Here is an 18,942-nt window from a genome sequence, read left to right on the forward strand (position 1 = left end):
GGTACCTGCTTAAGGGAGGGCAGCGCTGGCTAACAGACGCCCGGAAACAAACTGTTCTGCAGATCCCCAGGCCACAATCCACCCGACAAGTGAGAGAATTCCTGGGGTCGGCGGGATTTTGCAGACTATGGATACCTGGGTTCACAGAACTGGCTAAACCCTTGTATCAGGCAACACGGGGGCAACAGCCATTTAATTGGACAGACGAAGCCGAGTTGGCCTTCCAACAGATTAAAACCGCCCTACTCTACGCGCCTGCACTAGGACTACCTGATGTTACCAAGCCCTTCCACTTATACGTGGATGAGAATAAGGGTGTCGCCAAGGCGGTAATAACTCAGAACTTAGGCCCCTGGCGGAGGCCAGTTGCCTACCTGTCAAAGAAGTTAGACCCAGTGGCTGCCGGGTGGCCCCCTTGTCTCCGAATGATTGTGGCCACGGCTCTGATGGTGCAAGATGCTGATAAACTTGTCATGGGGCAAGAATTGCGGGTCGTTACTCCACGTGCCATCGAAGGTGTACTCAAACAGCCACCTAATCGATGGATGAGTAACGCCCGGCTCACCCACTACCAAGGACTACTACTAAATCCTCTCAGGATAATTTTACTGCCCCCAACGACCTTAAACCCTGCCTCGCTGCTGCCCAACCCGGACCTGGACGCCCCACTCCATGACTGCACCAAGATACTAGCTCAGGTGCACGGAGTTCGAGAAGACCTGCAGGACCGCCCACTTCCTGACGCCGACCTCGTCTGGTTCACTGATGGGAGCAGCTTCATGCATCAAGGCCAGAGGTACGCTGGAGCGGCAGTAACTTCAGAGACTGAGGTAATCTGGGCAGAACCCCTGCCCCCGGGGACATCGGCCCAGAAGGCCGAACTGATAGCGCTCACCCAAGCTCTTACCTTAGGGGCGGGGAAAAAGCTGACAGTATATACAGACAGCCGATATGCTTTTGCAACGGTGCATATACATGGGGCCATTTACAGGGAGCGAGGGTTACTGACGGCTGAAGGAAAAGAGATAAAAAACAAGCAAGAGATCCTAGCCCTGCTAACAGCCCTATAGAGGCCAGAAAAATTAGCCATTGTACATTGCCCAGGGCATCAGAAACTAACTACTCCAACTGCTCAAGGCAACTTTCTGGCAGACCAAACTGCAAGGAATGTGGCGAAGGCTCCCAGCCAACTCCTTGCACTCCAGCTCCCTGACCCGGGCCCCCGGGACTTGCCATATTTCCCTGAATATTCAGAACAAGATCTCCAGTGGATTGACAAACTTCCCCTGAAACAAATCCAGAATGGGTGGTGGACTGATACTAATGACCAAACCATCCTACCAGAAAAATTAGGACAACAGGTGTTAGAACACATCCACCGAACCACCCACCTGGGGGCCCGGCGGATGATAGACCTGATCAGACGCTCCAAGCTCAAAATCAGACATATAGCTGAGACGGCCAGCAGTATCGTGACAAGTTGCAAAGTCTGCCAGCTTAACAACGCATACCCCCAATCTCAAGCTGCAACAGGAACAAGGCTCAGGGGAACCAGGCCCGGTATCTACTGGGAAGTAGATTTTACCGAAATAAAGCCAGGAAAGTACGGGTACCGGTACTTACTTGTCTTTGTAGATACTTTTTCAGGGTGGACTGAAGCATTCCCAACCAAAAGAGAAACTGCTCAGGTCGTAGCAAAGAAAATTCTGGAAGATATCCTTCCCAGGTATGGCTTCCCCATCCAGATAGGGTCAGATAATGGGCCCGCTTTTGTCACTAAGGTAAGTCAGGACTTGGCTTCCATCCTTGGGGCAAATTGGAAACTACATTGCACTTACAGGCCCCAGAGTTCAGGACAGGTAGAAAGGATGAATCGGACCTTAAAAGAGACCTTAACTAAATTGACTATAGAGACTGGCGCTAATTGGGTAGTCCTTCTCCCCTATGCTCTGTTCTGGGCCCGTAATACCCCTTACAAACTGGGCCTTACCCCTTACGAAATCATGTATGGCAGACCTCCACCCCTGGTTCCTAGCTTAAAAGATGATCTGCTTAAGTCTGAAACAGAAAATGTCTCTGAATTCTTATTTTCCCTACAAGCCTTACAGAAAATTCACCAAGAAATCTGGCCCAAGCTGAAAGAGCTATATGAGACCAGTCCCCCACCGACACCCCATCCGTACCAGCCGGGAGACTGGGTCCTGGTTAAGCGACACCGACAAGAGACCCTAGAGCCCAGGTGGAAAGGACCACTCCAAGTACTCCTGACCACACCCACCGCCCTGAAGGTAGAAGGCATTGCGTCGTGGATCCACTACACCCACGTCAAGCCAGTGGACCCAACCTCCGACCTTCTGGGGCCAATCATGGCGGCGGCTGAAGCACCGGACACGTGGACTGTGGACAGAGCTAAGAACAACCCCTTAAAACTCACCCTGCGCCGGCAGCATAGCTCACTGCAAACATGCAGTTAGGTAGTCTAACTCTAACATTAGTCGCCCTAGTGGCCGCTGGGGAAAACATAAAGCCAGCTCCTAATCCCTTTGTCTGGAGATTCTGGCTTTATGAAAACCAAACCCACCCTGGGCAACCTCATAAGCCCGGGAAATTAGTGGCCAGTGCAGATTGCCCCTCCTCAGGGTGCAATAGCCCAATTTTACTAAATTTTACCGATTTCCAAGTAGCCAAACCAGTGGCACCAATAATATGCTTCGAGTATGATCAGACTAAATACAATTGTAAGCACTATTGGTGGCACCAAAGTGCCGGCTGCCCTTATAACTATTGTAACATCCATAAATACCAATGGTGGGGTGGAAAAGAACAGATAGATCCCAGATGGCCCTTCCATTGCAGACGAGATAGAGACCTTTCATATACATGGATAGTTAGAGACCCCTGGAACTCCCGCTGGACCACGCCTCAACACGGGGCTGTATACTACTCCTCTGCCTCCACATGGCCTAGCAGTCACCTCTATCTGTGGTGGGGTCTAGTGCAGGTACGGCCCCTAGTCCATGGAAATATCCAGCGACAAGAAAACCGCCTGACACAAGATTTATGTCCTTTTTCCTGGTTAAAATTATTGCAAGAAGGATTAGAACTTGCTAACCTTACAGGACTTCACAGCCTGTCTGGTTGCTTTCTGTGTGCCACTCTAGGGTGCCCACCGCTAACCGCTGTCCCCCTGCCATGGGGATCCTCCACCTCTGCCCAAGCTAACAACCACCGAAACCTCTCATATGCCCCTATCCCTAACGTGCCACTATACCTAAACCCCAGTCAAGAAAAGTTTCCCTACTGTTTCTCAGGAACTAATTCCAGCCTCTGCAGCATCACTGCAACGCCCCCTAATATCACCTTAAGGGCTCCGTCAGGCATATTCTTCTGGTGTAATGGAACATTATCTAAAAACCTATCAAGCCCCTCTGTTACCAACCTACTGTGTCTTCCTGTCACATTAGTTCCCCGGTTAACTCTACTTACTGCCAGCGAGTTCCTAGGGTATACTGGTAACTGGACTAGTGCTGTTATTCACCCAGACCCTAGACCGAGACCTGCATGAGCCATATTTCTCCCCCTCATTGCAGGAATCTCCCTCACCGCATCCTTCATGGCGGCCGGACTGGCTGGGGGAGCCCTAGGTCACACCCTCATAGAAAGTAACAAGCTGTACCAACAATTTGCCATTGCTACGGAGGAGTCAGCTGAGTCTCTTGCCTCCCTCCAGCGGCAGCTCACGTCCCTAGCACAGGTAACCTTGCAGAACCGGAGGGCCTTAGACCTACTCACTGCTGAAAAAGGGGGAACGTGTATGTTTCTAAAGGAAGACTGTTGTTTCTACATAAATGAATCAGGGCTTGTGGAAGACCGGGTCCAACAGTTACGCAAGTTAAGCACAGAAGTAAGAACACGGCAGTTTGCTTCAGCTGCAGACCAATGGTGGAACTCATCTATGTTTTCTCTGTTAGCCCCCTTCCTTGGACCCCTGCTGAGTCTACTATTTCTGCTTACCGTAGGACCTTGTGTTGTTAACAGAATTTTGTGGTTCATTAAAGAAAGGTTTAACACTGTACAACTCATGGTCCTCAGAGCCCAATACCAACCTGTAAACGCTGAAACAGAATCAGACTTATAAGACCCAAGATTGGCTCTAAAAAATACCTGAAAAGAAAGGGGGGGAATGAAAGGAGCCGGGCACATTCCTCAGCCCCGGGCTCAAAACAAACAAGCCCAGTACAAACACATCCCATCCTCCCATCCCACCACATATCGCCATATATCTCTCAAACTTCCTGAGCCCAGTACAAACACCACCAGGAAAGTCTCCGATAAGGGGACAGCCATTCAAAGTTTTATTGAAAGAGCGGGAACCAAAAGAATTCCTTTGTTCCCCTGTAACTTTCAGGCTATAAAAAGCAAACACTCGCATTGTTCAAGGCCCTCTTGTATGCTGTGGAATGGAGGGACCAGGTTCAAACTTGTAGTAAAGATCCTTGCCGCTTGGCTTTGACTCTGGACTCTGGTGGTCTTCTTTGGGGAACTAACGGTCTGGGCATAACAATGTGGTAAATTCTTGTCCTAAAATAAATTAACTGGCTGTTTAAAGAAAGGGATGTTTGCAACAAGTCAGAAAGTTGAGGCATGTGGAAGAATTGTCTGTAAAAGTCGTGGGAAAAAAAGTTATAAAAGGGAATTTATGCAAGAAATGTTGTATAATTTAAAAGTAATTAGGCCTCCTGAATGTAAAACTATTGAAGAAACAGTTTATGTGCAAGGTGTATAAGGAAAGTAAAATATACCTTTGGTAAAAGGATTATAAGGAGGCATAAGAATGTGGATTTTTACCTACATTAAAAGGTTAAAAACATATATATTTTGTTTTAAAGGTTTAAGCAAGTTTTGAAATGTTAATTGCAAAGGAAATTCTGTGTGTAAACATATTGACTAAAGTTAAAGGGGTATCATCCAGTTTTTCTGTGAAATGGATATTAAAATAAAAGCACAACAGGTTTTTCTTAAAGCACTAACCTGCTCTTTAACAAAAATTATAAAAGGTTAAAAAGAGTCTATAAAAATCTTACCTATGGTCAGACATTAAAAGTTGAATAAATATGCCTACAAAGTTTTATTAAAATTAAGTTTAACATTAATAACACACCAATATAAAGGTGAAATTTAGATTATCTGGTATAAAAATCATACAGGAAGCATTGTCAAATATAAAATGGTGTTTGGCTTTCTTTGGTCTAAAAGCTAATAAAATTAGGTGCTAAAGGAAATTTCTCAGTAAGAAGGCACCAAGGACTATAAAGTCCACTGCTGATGTCCCCACATTTAAAAAAAGATAAATTTTTTAGAAATTATATACTTGGTTTATCTTCCACTTTAGTTTCCCTCAAAACTAAAAGTCTTTTAGCAAAGGTACCACCCCTAGAATTTCTAGTAAACCAGCACCAGCCTAAGGATCACGTTCTCTTCACAGGGTGGAAAGAAGGAAAACTCAAGCCAGCCTGGGAAGGACCCTACCTTGTGCCGCTAACCACCGAGACTGCTGTTCATACAGCAGAAAAGGGATGGACTCATCACACCTGAGTCAAGAAAGTGCCGCCCCCTCAAGAGTAATGGGCCAAGGTCCCAGGGAAAGAACCCTACCAAACTAAAACTAAGAAAAATTTAACTCTCTTTAATCTATCCTATTACTCTTTCTTCTTTCCTCACTCTATTGCTGACCATCTAATTATTGACATAACCAAGTCAATTTTGCCTCAAACTATTGCATTTAATGCTTGCCTTGTTATACCCCATGGGGACTTGTCAAGTCAAAAAGAGCTCTCTACTTCAGAAAAGTACCTCTGTCCCTCCTGACTCTCCTCAGACTAGGCATTAATGAATTGGGACCATTTAATCCGGGGAGATTTCAATAAAGACCCCAGTGACAACCAGGAAGTCTTGCTCCCCAATGTAGAGCTTTTATGCCATAGTTAGTCCAACATTCTGTGGACCACTAAGGAGCAAGGATGGACTACCCCAACCGGTTTTTGTAATTTCCTAAAACCATACATTAATTTTACTAGAGGGACAGCCCTCCCCTCTAATTGTCAGCTAAACCAGTGTAATTCTATACAGGTTATTATCTCAAATCCTCAAAGTTCTTCCCCTTTTCTAAGCCAGTTCCCTTCTTTAAGCCGGTTTTATGGTATAGGGGCTGAGGTTTCAGGGACAAACCCTATTAGATTATTTGAAATGCATTTCTTTGATCCCCCATCACCTGCACCTTCCCCTAAGTCTTCTTCCAAAACCTCTCACACTGGAACCATTGCTCCTCCTCCATCTAACGACAAGACAAAGATAGCTATCATAAAAGTTGAAGACTTAAACTTTGGCAATTAAGACAGGATACCAAGATGCAAATGCCTGGTTGGAATGGATCAAATATTCTGTCTGCACATTAAACAAAAGCAATTATTATGCTTGTGCGCATGGCAGGCCAGAGGCCCAGATTGTCCCCTTTCCACTAGCGTGGTCCTCCAGTCTACTGGGCATGGGCTGCATGGTAGCTGTTTTGCAGGATTCTACAGCCTGGGGTAACAAGTCATGCCAAGCTCTCTCTCTCTGCCATGTCCCGAAGTCCAACACCCTGCGGGTCAGCCCCCGAGGGCCCTCCAGCTTCCACCGCCCAAAACTAAGTTCACTTCATGTCTCTCACTGCAGGGAAGAAACTTAGCATTCCTTGGAGACCTGAAGCAATGCAGTGAGCTTAAGAACTTTCAAGAGCTTACCAATCAGGCAGCCCTTGTTCATCCCCAAATGGATGTGTGATGGTATTGTTATGGACCTTTACTGGACACTCTGCCAAATAACTGGAGTGGCACTTGTGCTTTAGTCCAATTGGCTATCCCTTTCACCCAGGAATTTCATCAACCAGAGAAAGGAAAAATAAGACATCGTAAAGCAAGAGAAGCCCCTTACGGGTCTTGACTCTCACGTCTATTTAGACACAGTTAGAGTCCCACAGGGAATACCAGATCAATTTAAAGCCTGAAATCAAATAGCTGCAGGATTTGAACCAATATTTTGGTAGGTGACAATTAATAAAAATGTAGATTGGATAAACTACATTTACCACAACCAACAGTGATTTATTTACTACACTAGAGATGCTGTTAAAGGAACAGCTAAACAATTAGGGGCCACTAGACAGACGGCTGGGGAAAATAGGATAGCCCTAGACACGATATTAACAGAAACAGGAGGAGTTTGTGTCATGATTAAAACTCAATGTTGCACCTTCATCCCAAACAACACCACCCCTAATGGAAATATAACAAAGGCATTGCAAGGTCTGACTGCCCTGTCCAATGAGTTAGCCAGCAACTCAGGGGTAAATAACCCCTTTACAGGATGGCTAAAAAAGTGGTTTGGTAAATGGAAAGGAATAATAGCCTCAATTCTTACTTCCCTCACTGATATAATGTGTGTACTTATTCTTGTCGGGTGCTGTGTCATACCATGCATCCGTGGGTTAATGCAGAGGCTCATAAAAACAGCACTTACTAAAACCTCCTTTAACTATCCTTCACCTTATCCAGAGAAGCTTCTTCTTTTGAAAAATCAAGCAAAACAACTAAGCCAAGACATGTTTAAAAAAAAAAGTTTGAAAAGAAAGCTGTAAGGAAATATAAGGGGAGGGGTTGGTAGATATGAGTTCTAAATTTCTTTTCCAAGAATCAATATGTCAGTATGTTCAATTATTTATCTTCTACTTTTAAACTTAACTTCCTCATAAAGCAACTTTTTTCATTTTAAACTTAACTTCCTCATAAAGCAACTTTTTTCATTTTAAACTTAACTTCCTCATAAAGCAACTTTTTTCATTTTAAACTTAACTTCCTCATAAAGCAACTTTTTTCGATTACCTGCTTCACCCTGATTCATTTCAATCACCTGCTCCACCCTGACTCATTCTGATTACCTGCTCCACGTTGGCTCATTTCAATCACCTCCTCCACCCTGACTCATTCTGATTACCTACTCCACCATGACTCATTCTGATTACCTGCTCTGTCATAACCATTTTCCCCACAAAACCACTCACCCCGTCACTCTCTTTAAATTAGCCAGTCAGAATTAGTTTAGCCTGTGTGGCCTAACCCTAGCCAATAGGGGAATGACACAGCAGCAGGGGCCACGTGCATCAGGGATAAGAACCCCTTCCCCTCCCTTGTTCAAGTGTGCACTCACCATTGCTCCATCTGTAAGGGTGCACCCTTCTATAGAAGTACCTTGCTTTGCTGAGAATAAAAAAGAAAATTTTTTGAAGAGAGGAAGTCAAATTGTCTCTTTGCAGATAACATGATTGTGTATTTACAAAACCCCATCGTCTCAGCCCAAAATCTCCTTAAGATGATAAGCAACTTCAGCAAAGTCTCAGGATACAAAATCAATGTGCAAAAATCACAAGCATTCCTATACACCAATAATAGACAGAGAGCCAAATCATGAGTGAACTCCCATTCTCAATTGCTACAAAGATAATTAAATACCTAGGAATAAAACTTACAAGGGATGAGAAGGACCTCTTCAAGGAGAACTACAAAACACTGCTCAAGGAAATAAGAGAAGACACAAACAAATGGAAAAACATTCCATACTCATGGATAGGAAGAATCAATATCATGAAAATGGCCATAATGCCCAAAGTAATTTATAGATTCACTGCTATCCCCATTAAGCTGCCACTGACTTTCTTCACAGAATTAGAATAAACTACTTTAAATTTCATACAGAACAAAAAAAGAGCCCACATAGCCAAGACAATTCTAAGCAAAAAGAACAAAGCTGGAGGCAACATGCTACCTGACTTCAAACTATAATACAAGGCTACAGTAACCAAAACGGCATGGTACTGGTACCAAAACAGATATATAGACCAATGGAACAGAACAGAGGCCTCAGAAATAACACCACACATCCACGACTATGACCATCTGATCTTTGACAAACCTGACAAAAACAAGCAATGGAGAAAGGATTCCCTATTTAATAAATGGTGTTGGGAAAACTGGCTAGCCATATGCAGAAAACTGAAACTGGACCCCTTCCTTACACCTTATACAAAAAGTAACTCAGGATGGATTAAAGAATTAAATGCAAGACCTAAAACCATAAAAACACTAGAAGAAAACCTAGGCAATACCATTCAAGACAAAAGCATGGTCAAAGACTTCATGAGTAAAACACCAAAAGCAATGTCAATGAAAGCCAAAATTAAAGAGCTTCTGCACAGCAAAAGAAACTATAATCAGAGTGAACAGGCAACCTACAGAATGGGAGAAATTTTTTGCAATCTATCCATCTGACAAAGGGCTAATATCCAGAATCTACAAGGAACTTAAACAAATTTACAAGAACTAAACAAACCACCCAATCAAAAAGTGAGTGAAGAATATGAACAGATCCTTCTCAAAATAAGACATTTATGCAGTCAACAAACATGAAAAAAAGCTCATCATCACTGGTCAGTAGAGAAATGCAAATCAAAACCACAATGAGATACCATCTCACACCAGTTTGAATGGCAATCATTGAAAAGTCAGGAAACAACAGATGCTGGAGAGGATGTGGAGAATAGGAACACTTTTACACTGTTTGTGGGAGTGTAAATTAGTTCAACCATTGTGGAAAACAGTGTGGCAATTCTTCAAGGATCTAGAACCAGAAATATCATTTGACCCAGCAATCCCTTTACTGGGTATACACCCAAAGGATTATAAATCATTCTATTGTAAAGACACATGCATACATACGTTTATTGCAGCACTATTCACAATAGCAAAGACTTAGAATCACCCAAATGTCCATCAGTGACAGGCTGGATAAAGAAAATGTGGCACATATACACCATGGGATACTATGCAGCCATAAAAAGGATGAGTTCATGTCCTTCGCAGGGACATGGATGAAGCTGGAAACCATCATTCTCAGCAAACTAACACAGGAACAGAAAACCAAACACTGCATGTTCTCACTCATAAGTAGGAGTTGAACAATGAGAACATCGACGCAGGAAGGGGAACATCACACATTGGGGCCTGTCAGGGGGTGGGGGGCTAGGGGAGGGATAGCATTAGGAGGAATACCTAATGTAGATGACTAGTTGATGGGTGCAGCAAACTACCATGGCATGCATATACCTATGTAACAAACCTGCACGTTCTGCACATGTATCCCAGAAAAAGTGTAATTTAAAAAACAGAAATAAATAAAAACAGAACAACAGCAGTAAAAACAAAATACATAAATTAATTAATTAAAATAAAATAATATAAAAATAAAAAGTGGGCAAAGGACATGAACAGACACTTCTTGAGGTAAGACATACACGTGGCCTACAAACATGAAAAAATAGTCAACATCACTAATCATTAGAGAAATGTAAATCAAAACCACGATGAAATCACCATCTCAGAAACCAGTTAGAATGGCTATTACTAACACTAAAAAGTCATAAAAATGTTGGCAAGTTTGCAGGGGAAAGAGAACACTTACATATTGTTAGTGGGAATGTAAATTACTTCAGCCACCATGGGAAGCAGTTAAGAGATTTCCCAAATAACTTAAAACAGATCTACCATCAACCCAGCATTCCCATTACTGGGTATATACCCAAATAAATAAAACTCATTCTACCAAAAAGACACGTGTACCTTTATGTTCATTGCAGCACTATTCACTACAGCAAAGACATGGAATCAATCTAGATGTCCATCGGTGGTGAAAAGAATAAAGAAAACATGGTACCTACACATCATGGAATACTATACATCCCTAAAAAATGAAATCGTGTCCTTTGCAACAACATGGTGCAGCTTGAAGCCATTATCCTAGGTGAATTAATGCAGAAACAGAAAACCAAATAACACACGTTCTCACTTATAAATGGGAGCTAAACATTGAGTATACATGGACACAATGAAAGGAAAAAAAGCCACCAGGGCCTACCTAGTGGGGTGATGGGAGGAGGGTAAGGGTTGAAAAACTACCTATTGGGTACCATGCTCACTACCTTGGTGATGAAATCATTTGTACACCAAACCCCATGACATAAAATTTGCCCATGTAACAAATCTGCCTATGTACCTTCTGAACCTAAAATGAAAGTTGGAAAAATAAAAAATAAATAAATACCTAAAATTTCTCCACACCAGGAGAAGATACATCCCTTTGCATAAGCAAAATTGAACTGGTTCCTGGTAGTAAGGAGAAAGATGAAGAGCACATTATTTAGAACCAGAGGAACCGGTAGACAGACTCACACAGTTCCCACCATGTTCCTGCTTAAATGTAGTACAGAACGTGACGCCTGCCAATGAAAAATAAACAGTTGTTTTGCAATCTTATGAGAATAAACAGTAAAAAAAGAAAATTTTAGTGGCGATATCGACATCTGGCAAAGACTTTCAACAAAAAATATTACCAGGGAGGCCAGGCACAGTGGCTCACACCTGTAATCCCAGCTCTTTGGAAGGCCGAGGCAGGCAGATCAATTGGCCCCAGGAGTTCAAGACCACTTTGTGCAACACAGTGAGAACCCCATGTCTACAAAAAATAATACAAATTAGCTGGCTGTAGTGACATGCACTCATAGTCCCAGCTACTCAGGAAGCTGAGGTGGGAAGATCACTTGAGCCAAGAAGTTTGAGGCTTCAGTGAGCTATGATTGTGCCACTGCACTCCAGCCTCAGCAAAAGAGTGAGACATTGCTTCAAAAAAAGAAAAATTGCCAGTGATAAAGAGGAGCATTTTATCATGATAAAAGAGCCAATCTATCTAGATGTTGTTACATCTGACAAAAATGGGTAGGAAAACAATAGCAATACAAATAACTGCAATCTTCAGTTTCAACTTTTGTATCTGTCCTTTATTCTGCCATTTCACCTGCTTCACAAATTATCTCCTCACTGACCTGTTTCTTCCATCACTAGTTCACTTCTGATTTCTTCTCCTTTAGTCAAAAACAAGTTCAAAACTTTGCCATTCTAAAAGAAACTTTCTTAGGCACCCCCCACCTTTTATTATCCATGCAAGGCCCTTTCTCTTTCATTGCCTTTCGTAATCAAATTTTCTGAAAGTGTGGAGAAGTCTGTGCTTCTGGGATTCCCCTAAGATTCTGGGTTATCTTTTGCTAGTCAGATAAAAAGCAGTCTCATGCATCAGAGTTTCCAGCAGTTATGGCAGCAGTAGGAATTCTAAGAGCAACAAGCTGCTGCAAGGGCCAAAGCACTTTCTTTCTGATGAGGCTAACTGTGGTTTCTATTAGTTGCCACTGGATGTGCCCAGCTGGTTTACTCCTCTTTATTCAAAATTTAAATGAGCACTTACATAATTATAACAATTGAAAAACTGTTTATGGCCAGGTGCAGTGACTCATGCCTATAATGCCAACACTTTGGGAGGCCAAGGCAGGAAGATTGCCTGAGCCCAGGATTTCTCAACCAGTCTGGGCAACATAGCAAGATTCCCGTCTCTACAAAAATTGTTTAAAAACTAGGGCCTAGTGGCTTGTGCCTGTAGTCCCAGCTACTTGGGAGGCTGAGGTGGGAGGATTGCTTGAGCCCAGGAGTTTGAGGCTGCAGTGAGCTGTGATGTTACCACTGTACTCCAACCTGGGCAACAGAGTGAGACCCTGTCTCAAAAAAAAGAAAGAAAGAAAGGTGTTTACCATTTTAGATCTAGGAACTTCACTAATTTTTTTATAATGGGAGACCATCTAAAGACAATTTCATTTTATGGTCATTGAACAAGACAAAAAAATTAGACCTCAAGTCCAGAAAGATGTTTCTAGATTTTTACCCAGCTAAACTCTTCATTCTTTAACATTTTCACCAATATAATTTCCACTCCTACACCCCATCAAATCTTTATGGAAACCATTTTCATATTTCAGCAGTGGACTCTTAATTGTTAAAATCAATGAGTGATTGTCAATCATCGTACTATTTAACTCCTTTTATAATTTTGACATCATTCAATTATGAAAACCCACATCTCCATTAGCAGAGGGAGAAGTATTATGAAGCCAATGAAGTTTAAACTTCAAGATCCTTCACTTATATAGGACCTTTCCAACATGCTGGGAATAGCTCTAGAAATGTGTTCATATAATTATATATTTTTAACTTGAAAAAGTAAGATATTAAACCTCAACTAATACTATATTCTCTATCCACATTGACTCCCACTCCATCACACTTCCTTCATATTAGGTGGCATTTGGTGTGACCATGGACATTTTGGAGATCTAACTAGAAAAACTGAGTTGAGAATGAATTTAGCTTAAATTTAGAGGATTAGTCTGTTCTTGTGTTGCTATAAAGAACTACCTGAGACTGGGTAATTTACAAAGAAAAGACGTTTAATTGGCTCACAGTTCTGCAGGCTGTACAGGAAGCACTGCTGAGGAAGCCTCAGGAAACTTTCACGGCAGAAGGTGAAGGGGAAGCAGGCATGTCTTACATGGCTGGAGCAGGAGGAAGAGAGTGAAGTGGGAGGTGCTACACACTTTTAAACAACCAGATCTCGTGAGAACTCACTCACTGTCATGAGAACAGCAAGGGGTAAATCCACCCCCATGACCCAATCACTTCCCACCAGGCCCCTCATTCAACACTGGGGGTTACAATTTGACATGAGATTTGGGTGGGGACAAAAATCCAAACCATATCAGAGGGATATATTTGTGTGTATGACAAGCACTTTAATACATAATTATAACTAATAAGATTTTACAGACTATAAGTGGCAGAGATAGTAAAAGTAAGTACTATCTGACTCAAGTGTTAACAATCTCAATACAACACTATATTGCCTTTCAATGATTTAGTGATTCATCATCAGGCCCCCAATTCCTTAATTCAGTCTATTCTATCCTCTGCCACTTACCAGTATTTCATAGTCTATTCTCAGGTACATGCTAGCATTTGACATCTTTTCCCTTCTCTTTTTCTGAGCTTCAACACACCCTGTGTGTTCACCACACTCAATGCAAATGTATCCTCCTATCTTCACTAGATCATATCTTTGTCCATGCTTTGTTCATGCTCTTCCCTCAGCCTACAATGGCCTTGCTCAATCACATCTGTACTCACTTTTATTAATTTCCTGCTGATTTGACAGGACAAATAAATTTCCATGGAAATAACATGACATCAATTCCATACCACTATCATGAGAAAGACATTGACACCTGACTGGTTGATTATGTTCATTCAGGCAATTTAGCAACTCTTTATGTTATCCATTGGTGTATGACAAACCATCATAAAACTGACTGGTGTAAAACAGAGTTTTTAAATGTGGGTTTAGAATTTGGACATACACAGCAAAGATGGCCTATCTCTGGTTCACCATGCCCAGGGCCTCAGCTAGAAAGAATCAAGTACTTGGGGGCTGAAATTCTCTAGAGATGCCTTTATTCATATGCCTAGCATCGAAGGTGGAATAATTTAAAGTCTGGGTTCATCTGGGATTGTCAACCAAAGAGCCTACACATGGCCTCGCAATGTGCCTTTATCTTCCTCAAAGCATGGCAACCTCTGTGTAGTCAGACTTCTAACACTGAGGCTTAGGGCTCCAATAGCAAGCGTTCCAGCAGCTAAGTGGGGAAATCCATGGCCCTTTTTTGCTGAGCCTCAGAAGTGATATTTCCACCATGTCATATTACTTAAAACAGGAACAATCCTGCCCCTATTCAAGTGGAAGGGACACGCACCTCCACTTCTCAATAGGAAATGAGTGAAAGACTCCATGGTCATATTTTAAATTGCCATAGTAACTGCATTGGATACTTTAAATACCCTAAGATTAATACTTACATGTGGAAGAAATTGTATAGAACTTTCCCCAAATTTGATAATAATCCTAAAAATCTGTCATTACCAATAATGAGTGATAAAGCTGAAAAAAACTTTTCTAAATTCTAAACAATGAAAATTGAACTTTAACCAAACATCCCAGAGGACAGATTTTATTATTTTCTCATCTTTCCAGAGAGGAGAAGTAATCAAATAATATGCAGTCAAAAACAACAGGGAAAATACTACAGAAAGGTGTTAGGCAGTTAGCTAAAAAAAAAATCATATTCTTTTTCTCTAGATTTGTGAAGTTTTGGTATTTATTTTCTCTTTATAAATAAATATCCGCTTTTACCTAATTTGTATTAGTAATGTAATAAGATTGTTATTTATAATTGAATAAACTTCAGTTACTTATAATTGAATAAGCTTCAAAGCCCGCAGAACTTGGATTTTCCTGGTTCTGTTTCCATGATACCACTCTTTGTCTTCCTCCGCCTCTTTGGCAATGCCATCTCACTCCCTGCATTCTTCTTCCTCTGCTCACACTCTTAATACTCACCAGTATTAATCCTCACTTCATGGTACTGAAAAAACTCCCTTTTTGCCTTACTCAAAAATCACATAGGTCAGATCCAGAAATTAAACTTCTCAGATCAATATCAAATTCACAACTCCAAACTTCATTTAACATTAAAGCTTTTCTTTTTCCCCTTCCTGGGGCCTGCTACGAGCTAGTCACTTGCCTTGGGAGAATGGGGCCTGGCTCTCTTGTCTTTCCCTGATAAGCATGTCTGGGTAGGGAAAGGAAGAGTGGTGAAAGAAACAGGAAATGATGATACCTGTCACTGTGGAAGCTGGCTTCGCACCCTATGGGCCTGACAGATGCTAACAGCTGGCTCTCTCACATGTACTTTTTTGGGTTTCTTAAGGCTACCCTATTGAGTCTCTCAAATTGCAACTCCTGTATTACGGACAATACCTGTCCACCTTAAACTGGGTTCCGCTTGCCCCAAGGGGCTGCCCTCTTGGTCACAATTTCTAAAACATCCACAGCTGCCAATCCTCCCTGTGATTTCACACATGGTTCCAGGAACACCTTTGATCCTCCAGTGCAGGGGAGTGCAACTCTCTGTTCCTCTGTTCAGGTACTATGAGCTGCTCCAGCTTTCTCAGGCTCATGCCAGTCAACAAACCTCTATGTCCCCCAATTTCAGGGCACACATAGCAAGCTCTCCATGTAGTCCTACTGGAGTGCCTCACACTCTATATTGAGTTTAGAAGCAGCCTCTCCGTCTGCAACAACCACCTTGGGTAGAGGAAAGAAGGAAAAAAGATATATTTTGTAGCTTCTTCCAAATGTTTCCTTATAAAAGTCTTCTCTATTTGCACTCTCTAGATTCTTTCATATCTTTGCAGTTTTAACATATGGTCTAGTATCCCTTTTGGAATGCAACATATGCCCTATCATGATGGTTCAACTGAAATGTCAATTTTGGTATCCTGTTAAATAATATATACATATATATATATATACACATGTATGTATGTATATACACGCACACACATATGCATATTTATATATGTATCATATAAAATGTCCTCCAGAATGTGCTGCAGAGTTCAAAACTAAACTCAACTCCTAACTTGCTCACCTTTCCCTCCATGTTCCCTCAATTAGTAGCCCAATCTGAAAAGCCCAGTTATGCTAAAATTCTTCCATCATCGAAACTTAACACTTACAACTCAGAAGTGCCAAAAACTTGCCCACTTTTTCCTTGTTTAGTATTAGGAACCAATATCTTCTTAGCTAGATTATTGTAATAGTTGCTTTTGCCAAATGAGCAAATAAATAAGAGGAAGCCCACCTACATCCCACAGCCCATGCAGATGGGCATTCTCTTATTTATTTGCTCATTTGGCAAACATCTATTGAGGATCTACTGTATCCCATGCACTTTGGACACAAGGCTTTAAAACTCAAGAATTGCTAATGAAGAAGATGATTAACCAACATACACCATATATTATAATCTAATAAAGCCCTGAAGGCAGGATTTTGTCTGATTTGTTTACTATTGTAAACCCAAGACCTTAACAGGACCTGGCACTTGGTAAACATTTAATAAACATTTGCTAATAGAATGAATAAATAAAAGAGGAAAGTGGTATAGTTGGATGTGGATGCTATCAGAGCAACACAGACAAAGACTGAGAATGAGGTCTCAGCATGAGGAAGAGACTGAAGAATACAATGCTGGATTTGAGTACAAACATTTATTCCCAGCCAGGAAAATAGAATATAGAAAAGCACAAACAATAAAACCATTAGAAAATTGGAAAACTGCAAATAATTCAATATAGTATTGTATGTTGTGAACCACAACTTGCAAAGGGTGGGGAATTGTTGAAGGGCTTTAAGCGAGCACGTGTGGTGATCAGATCTTTCACTGAGAAAGCTTACTCTGAAAGCAATACTGAAGGTGACTCAAAGAAAAAATGTCTGTAGATAGAGAAGCCAGCTTAATAGTAATTGTATTTGGGGTTCTAAATCGTGAAACAGAAAAGAAGGTACTGTGTTCTCTTTTCAAAAATTACCCCTGAACCACAAACAGAAGGAGAAACACAAACACAACTTCAGCAAAACTGTATATAAGTTTGAAGCACAGTGTGTGGCAAAGGCTCCCAGATGCAGTGAATGTCAAGACAAGGGGCATTCCAAGTGGGACACATGGCCACGGTTGTACCTCAGGGGAGGCTGCAGAGTGATATTCTCCAAAACAGGAGATGCTCCATGAGCAGAACCTCAACAAGACCTTGTGCTCCCTGAGTAGACCCAAACAAGGCCACAATGGCAAGTGCCTGCAAGGACTGTCCGAAAGACTTTCCCAGGACCCAGAAGAAACCTGGAAAAAGAAGAAATCACACCAACCCGCTCCACTCCCAGGAGTGGGATGTTGGTGAGGCCGTCAGGCCTGCTCTGCATGGCGAGCTGTTCCACAGGGCTGATGCCTGGTGGCTGGAGAGAAGAACAAAACAAAGAAATCTCAGAAACAACTTGAGTCACAAGGAGCTTTGAATTAGCATTAACACTTATGAGCAAAAACAAAATTAATACAAAAGAATAGGAAAACTATTAATGGTCAAAATTTTATTTTTCCTCTCTCTTAGAAGACCAAGTGGACCAAAAAATAAGTATAAGCAGGAATGACCTAATAGCCAACTATTAAGGTAACATAATTATTGTTTAATTGATTGGTATCCAACTCTGCACCCTAAAACCAAAAATGCACATGTTTTTCCAATGCTAATAGCACATTGTCAAAAATTAACTTTTTTGTGTCACAAAGAAAATATGAATAAATTTGAAAAAGCAGGAATAGCAAAGTTGATGGTGTGTGATCAAAAACAATAAAACTAAAGACATATTACTAGATCAGGAGCCCTGTCACTTGCTTGTACAATTTAGCACAAAAGATAACTACAGTAATACAGGCAAGAAGTTATGGTGGTCTGAAAAAAAGAAGTGGGAATGAGGAAACGATCAATTGACAGAATTATGTGGTGATCAGAGATTGAAGCTGAAGGAGATGAATGTGTCTTTAGAGACTTCTAGGCTTTTCACTTAGGAAATAGATAGATAGCATCACCATTTATTAGCATTGGGAATACCTTAGGAGAAACAGCTTTTGAGAAAAAAACAATAAATTCATTTTCACTCAAGTTGTGTTTGAAATGTCAGCTAGACTTTAGTGGATAAGACTGGAACAAGCAGTAAAATATATCAGTCTAAATCTCAGAGCAAAGATGGAGCAAGGGACATACACTTGGAAGACAACCATATATACTAGATAAGCGGCGTTTTTGGATTTATGAGAGACTCTGCCGAGAAGCTTTGAATGAGCAGTTAAGAGGGCACAGGAGAGAGCCCTGGGGTTCAGGGGGCTTAAAGAAAATCAAGAGAAAGGGTTTAGGGAGGAAGACATTCCACAGCATTTATCACACTTTACTGGTTTCATGGCCACATTTCCTGATACACTCTAAGCTGCATAAGGACAGGAATACATGTTTATTTTTATTATTATTT

At 41.6% G+C, this 18,942-nt stretch overlaps 1 protein-coding gene across 1 annotated transcript; it reads left to right on the plus strand.

Annotated features, from left to right (window-relative positions):
- The first annotated feature begins 1,943 nt into the window (after window positions 1-1,943).
- LOC134730321 (uncharacterized) lies at window positions 1,944-6,393 on the plus strand. The gene is made up of 3 exons (XM_063604064.1): window positions 1,944-2,469; window positions 3,591-3,702; window positions 6,171-6,393. The coding sequence occupies exons 1-3, from the start codon at window positions 2,004-2,006 to the stop codon at window positions 6,391-6,393; spliced, it is 801 nt and encodes a 266-aa protein (XP_063460134.1). The 5' UTR covers window positions 1,944-2,003.
- Window positions 6,394-18,942: the final 12,549 nt, after the last annotated feature.

The sequence above is a fragment of the Pan paniscus genome, chromosome 3 (assembly GCF_029289425.2).
Source record: "Pan paniscus chromosome 3, NHGRI_mPanPan1-v2.0_pri, whole genome shotgun sequence".
Taxonomy (NCBI): Eukaryota; Metazoa; Chordata; class Mammalia; order Primates; family Hominidae; genus Pan; species Pan paniscus.